Source organism: Gossypium raimondii, chromosome 1, assembly GCF_025698545.1.
Source record: "Gossypium raimondii isolate GPD5lz chromosome 1, ASM2569854v1, whole genome shotgun sequence".
NCBI classification, from domain to species: domain Eukaryota; kingdom Viridiplantae; phylum Streptophyta; class Magnoliopsida; order Malvales; family Malvaceae; genus Gossypium; species Gossypium raimondii.
Window position 1 is genome coordinate 2,356,150 of NC_068565.1, and position 5,283 is coordinate 2,361,432.

At 31.2% G+C, this 5,283-nt stretch overlaps 1 protein-coding gene across 1 annotated transcript; it reads left to right on the forward strand.

The window, feature by feature from the left end:
• The first annotated feature begins 226 nt into the window (after positions 1-226).
• On the forward strand, positions 227-4,963 carry LOC105775471 (gibberellin 2-beta-dioxygenase 2). Its single transcript, XM_012597984.2, has 3 exons — positions 227-702; positions 3,261-3,618; positions 4,478-4,963. The coding sequence occupies exons 1-3, from the start codon at positions 323-325 to the stop codon at positions 4,715-4,717; spliced, it is 978 nt and encodes a 325-aa protein (XP_012453438.1). The 5' UTR covers positions 227-322; the 3' UTR covers positions 4,718-4,963.
• The last annotated feature ends 320 nt before the right edge of the window (positions 4,964-5,283 follow it).

Genomic DNA, 5,283 nt, shown 5'->3' on the forward strand with positions numbered 1-5,283 from the left:
TCCAGTTCTATCGATTCTCAAATTAATCACTCTAATATCTTTTTCTGGTTCGATATTTCAATCGATTCTTGATCTATCATACGGCGGTTTAGAGTTTATTCATTTCATGCTATTTTGATAAATAATTATTTTTATTGGTGTTATTTAAATAAAAAATAATCCATTCTATAATCTTTTTTTAAATATCGTAGACTCCCTCACGCATCTATAAAACACACATCCTTCTGCTCTTCCTCTTCGTCTTACTTCTCTCCGCTTCCATCCTTTCTTGTTGCAGACCCTTCTTTTTTTTCCATTTTTTAATAAAAAATACTTAACAGTCATGGTAGTGGCTCCACCAAACCCGGTTCGATCCGAAAAGCCGGAACCGATCGAATTACCGGTGATAGACCTTTCAGCCGATAGATCAGAGGTGTCAAAGCTCATCGTAAAAGCCTGCGAACAATACGGGTTCTTCAAGGCGGTCCACCACGGTGTCTCCGACGATGTTATCGCCGCAATGGAAGAAGAAGGTCTGGGCTTTTTCACGAAGCCGGTTTGCGAAAAGCAAAGGGCTGGACCGGCCGGTCCTTTCGGTTATGGCATTAAGAGCATTGGTTTCAATGGTGATAGTGGAGAAGTTGAATATCTTCTTCTTCATACCAACCCTTCTTCCATTAGTCAGTTATCACACACCATCTCCGATGACCCCAAAAAGTTCAGGTACTTGATATTATTATCATCATCAGACATGTTTTTCTTCTTACATACTTTAATTCTTGCATGTTTAGTGGTTATTTGCCATTTTCGTGAATGGTCGGCCAAATGATGGATCATTAATATGAATCAATCACTTATATTTGAGTTATGGATAATTTAGGAATTTTTTTATAGACGGTGAAATTAAATATTACAACGACATTATAGTCTATGATAAAAAAGAAAACGAAGCGCACAGTACTGAAAATAAACCCGGGTTTCTTGCTATATATTATAAGAAATATATGATTATAAAGATATTTTTTTTAATATATGGTTTATAATTTATATATTGAGAAATAATATATGTTGTTTTGGTATGAGTTTGGGCCATGGTCTAGTAAGCTAGGGCATTTTGCCAGCATGTTTTACTATTTTTTAAAAAAATTATTTATCAAGTGATTTTTTTTTTTAAATAAGAGGAAATCCATGAACGTGAGCTTTTAGATGAGTTGTAATGTTATCATTCTGATATCCCACATCGCATTCAACTCTTCAATTATCCCATAGCTTTAAATGGCAATCATTACCATATTTTGGCTCATGTTATGCCCTTTTCGAAACTCGCCTCAAATAAATTACTTCCCTCTTGAAAATGGCAATAAAAAAAAGAAATTGGGACCTGACTGGTTTTGATAGGATCCATTTTAAACCTCGAGTTTAGAGCCGTGAGATTAATTACTGTAATTGTGAAGTTAAAAATTCTAATCGACTCTTATCACCGTCCATTCGAAGGGATATTTAGAAAAAAATCTGCTGTGTGTTGAGATGATTATCGAAATACTTTTATATGCATTAGGTTAAAATATAAAATAATAAAATTTATATTAATATTTATTTTAGTATAATTATATCTAGAAAACAATTAATAGTATTGTTTAAAAAATAAAAATTAAGGCATGTTTATTTGGTATATAGGCTTTGTTGTAATATATATTATGCTTCTATTTTCATGCACTGCAATGCTCAGTTGCTCGTTTTACTTTTCTTGAAGTGGTTGTTTTTTGTGTTTATTGGACCAACTACAAAATTAACCCTTTAATCAAACCAATTTTATCATTTAAGTACCTAAATTTATTAGGAAATATTTACTAAAAAATGCATGATTTTCAGTAAAAAAATGTGCCACGGATTGATTTTATCGTGTTTTAAGATAAAATAAGATTGACTAATAGTTTAAGTAGGTATTTAATTGAAAAAACGATATACTTTAAGGGTCAATATTTGAATTAAACCTTCTTTGTTTAGCCGTGAAAAAAAGTTAATTAAGACAGTTTTGTTTCATGAATAAAAAGAAATGAAAACCAGGAAAACACGTGAGGTTTTTGATTAAATCCGCTTCAATAACTCGAAGTTCGGAGGGTCTAATTGTAGTTTTAGTCCTTTGCTAAAATTTGAAATTTATTTATTTTATTTCATATGCTTTTAGCAATTTAACGATAGTATATATATTTTGAAAGACATTTCGACAATAATAAATAAATATGGACTTATCAATAAATTAAAACAAATTAAAGTAAAAAGTTAAACCCCAAAATGTAGAGGGACTAAAACTAAACTTAGACCAAATCGAGAAGTCATTCGGTTGAGAATCTAGTTTTGTGCAGTTTTAAACTCTCTTACACGGGATATCTTGTCAGAGAGACACATCCCTGTGTTTGGTTCAGTTGTCAGTTTTAATTCCACGCGCCCATGTAGTCGCGTGAAAACACAAGAACAGAATCTAATAGGGACTGGCTGTAGGGGGAAAGTACCATTGGAAATCAAAATGACAAGTCAGAGAATCAGATATAAAGGAAGGTCTAATCAAATCAAAGGGTTTTCAGTGGAAGCTTTTTATTTTATTTTTTTGGCCAAAATTTATTTATTTTTTATTAATAAAAAACACACATAAAAAGCAGAGAAAGTTACACATAAATAAATTATTTAAACAATTAAAAAAATAAAAATTTGACTTTAAATAAAAACAATATAACTGTAGTAAGTTGACCAATCCGATTCAATTGAAATTAAGACAAGATAAAATTATTAAATAATTATGGTGCGGTAAAATTTTTACGTCACTATTAATTTTAACTTTTATCAAAAATGAATACATGGTTCATTTAAAGACACTTTTTAGAAGGTAAGATTTTATATTGAAATGTCTTAAAATAATCTTTTAAAAGTCAAAAATACATTTTTTTATTTTAAATAAGAGAGGTCAAAGCCTTGACAGTCTTTTCAGATCCATTCATGGTATCTAAAAGAATATTTTAACCATAATAATAATAATACTATTTTATTATTTGTTAATTTATGTCAAAAATATTTTACCCATTTAATTTTTTAGAAATAGCTTTTGATCTAACATGAAAGATCTGATTAATTGAATTAGTTGCTTTTTTTCGGATTTTTTTATAATTTATTTAATTAGAAGGTATTTAAAAAATAAAATCAATCAAACTAAGAATTCATGTTGAGATAAATTGCCTTAAATTGTTTTCTAACGATGTTTTTTTTGTGGGTGTGTATGGTGACAGCTCCGCCGTGAGCGGCTACATAGAAGCGGTTAAGCGATTAGCATGTGAAATCTTGGATCTGATGGCAGAAGGATTAGGGGTCCATGATCCATCACTGTTAAGCAACATGATCAGGGACGTCGACAGCGACTCCATGTTCAGGCTCAATCGCTATCCACCTTCCTCATTCCACACACCACCTCCACCGCACCGCGCCACCACCGAAATAGGGTTCGGGGAACACACCGACCCTCAGATGTTGACCATCCTCAGATCAAACGACGTGGGTGGCCTACAGATTTGTGTAGCCGGTGGGACCTGGGTCCCCGTCACCCCTGACCCTACTGCCTTCTGCATCAACGTAGGTGATGTTTTACAGGTTGGTCCCTCTTCCCTCTCTTTCATAACAATTTGACCCCTAAAAAAATAATAAAAAAGGGTGAAATTTGATTGATGGAAACTGGTACATGCATTGGGGAATCCACCGCAGCTTTGGATTGTAAGACCCCACGTATCAGTTTCTATCCAATTGAACATAATAGGGGTTTCTGGTTTTCTGGGCTGTATTGCCAGTTATAGTTCCTTGCAGAGCAACTATGGATATTTAATAGTCCCAAAGATATCACGAAGCTGTTTAAAACCGGATCCAACATCAACTTGGTCAATACATCCATTTATTGATCTAATCAAATTGATATCAAAAGATAAAAATGGCAAAAAAAAAAAAAGAGAACCATGTCATTATAAAGTTTAAAGATTAAATTGAAAAAGTTATTAAATTTTAGGATTAATGTGAATAAAAAATTAAAAATAAAGGTGAAAAAATTACTAAATTTAAGAACTAAATAGTGGTTCTATCCCAATAATTTATTATTGTAATAATAAATTTCAAATTCAAAAAATTATTTGTTCCTTTTTTAGAATTTATATATTCAAATAGATTTGAACTATAAGTCAATTTAGTAATTTTTTAAAAATTGATTAATATTGTTGAAATATACTTGACGTGGCATTAATAATCAATAATATGAGGCAACCTCATATTCGACATGTGGATAAAATAATTTATTTATAATTTGTATTTTTGTTACATATTGCCATGTTATTGATTACCAATGTTACATCCGTATATTTTAACAATAGTACACGATTTTCAAGTTTAGATAAAAAATTTTAAGTATAAAGTAGATGTAGCTTCGCATATAATAGTTTTTTTTTCTTTTGTTTTTTTATTGAAGGCAATGACAAATGGGAGGTTCATGAGCGTAAGGCACAGAGCATTGACCAATGGGTTCAAGTATAGAATGTCAATGGCATATTTTGGGGCGCCACCACCCCATGCATGGCTCAGTGTCCCACCAGAACTGGTCACACCCCATAGGCCATTGCTGTATAGGCCCTTCAATTGGGCTGAGTACAAGAAAGCTTCTTATTCTCTTCGCCTTGGTGATAGCCGCCTTCAACTTTTTCTCAAATGAAAAATAAAACTGTGTTCGGTTTGAGTTTAAGTCGCACTAATCGTATTAAGAATTTGTCTTCTTTTCTTATAATTTATCGACCAATGTTTTCTTATGCTGCAATTTTGGCTTTAACCCTTGCAATTTTTTCTTTTTTAATTTAGAGGCAGAAAAAAATGTTTTATTATATACTTTGTTGTTACTTGTTACGGTTTATGAGGAAGGGGATAATCAAATAGAAAAAAAATCTAGGTATAATTATGGTTATAGTCCTTGTACTTTTCATATATTTAAAATTTAATTGCTCTATTTTTTTCTTTTTATCGAATGAATGATTGATGTCTTAATTGCTAATATTATTAAATGATTTCTCTTAAATTGGATTACGTGATAACTTTAAAATAAAAATGTTATTGTTTTAGTAAGTGATGTGACACAAATCCAAGCCAAAAAATATTATGGAAGTTTTTATAGGAGCCTTGAGTGTATTTTATTTCTTTTACTTGAAAAATAAGTAAATTGGTTATTTGTGTTAAAAATTTTATTAGTTTCTTCTATTAAATCTTTGGCGTGGTTGATGGAATAAT

Coding starts and splice junctions, on each gene's coding strand:
- LOC105775471 (XM_012597984.2), top strand. CDS start 323: ATGGTAGTGGCTCCACCAAACCCGGTTCGATCCGAAAAGCCGGAACCG. Junction 703..3,260: donor GATGACCCCAAAAAGTTCAG/GTACTTGATATT, acceptor GTATGGTGACAG/CTCCGCCGTGAGCGGCTACA. Junction 3,619..4,477: donor ACGTAGGTGATGTTTTACAG/GTTGGTCCCTCT, acceptor TTTTTATTGAAG/GCAATGACAAATGGGAGGTT.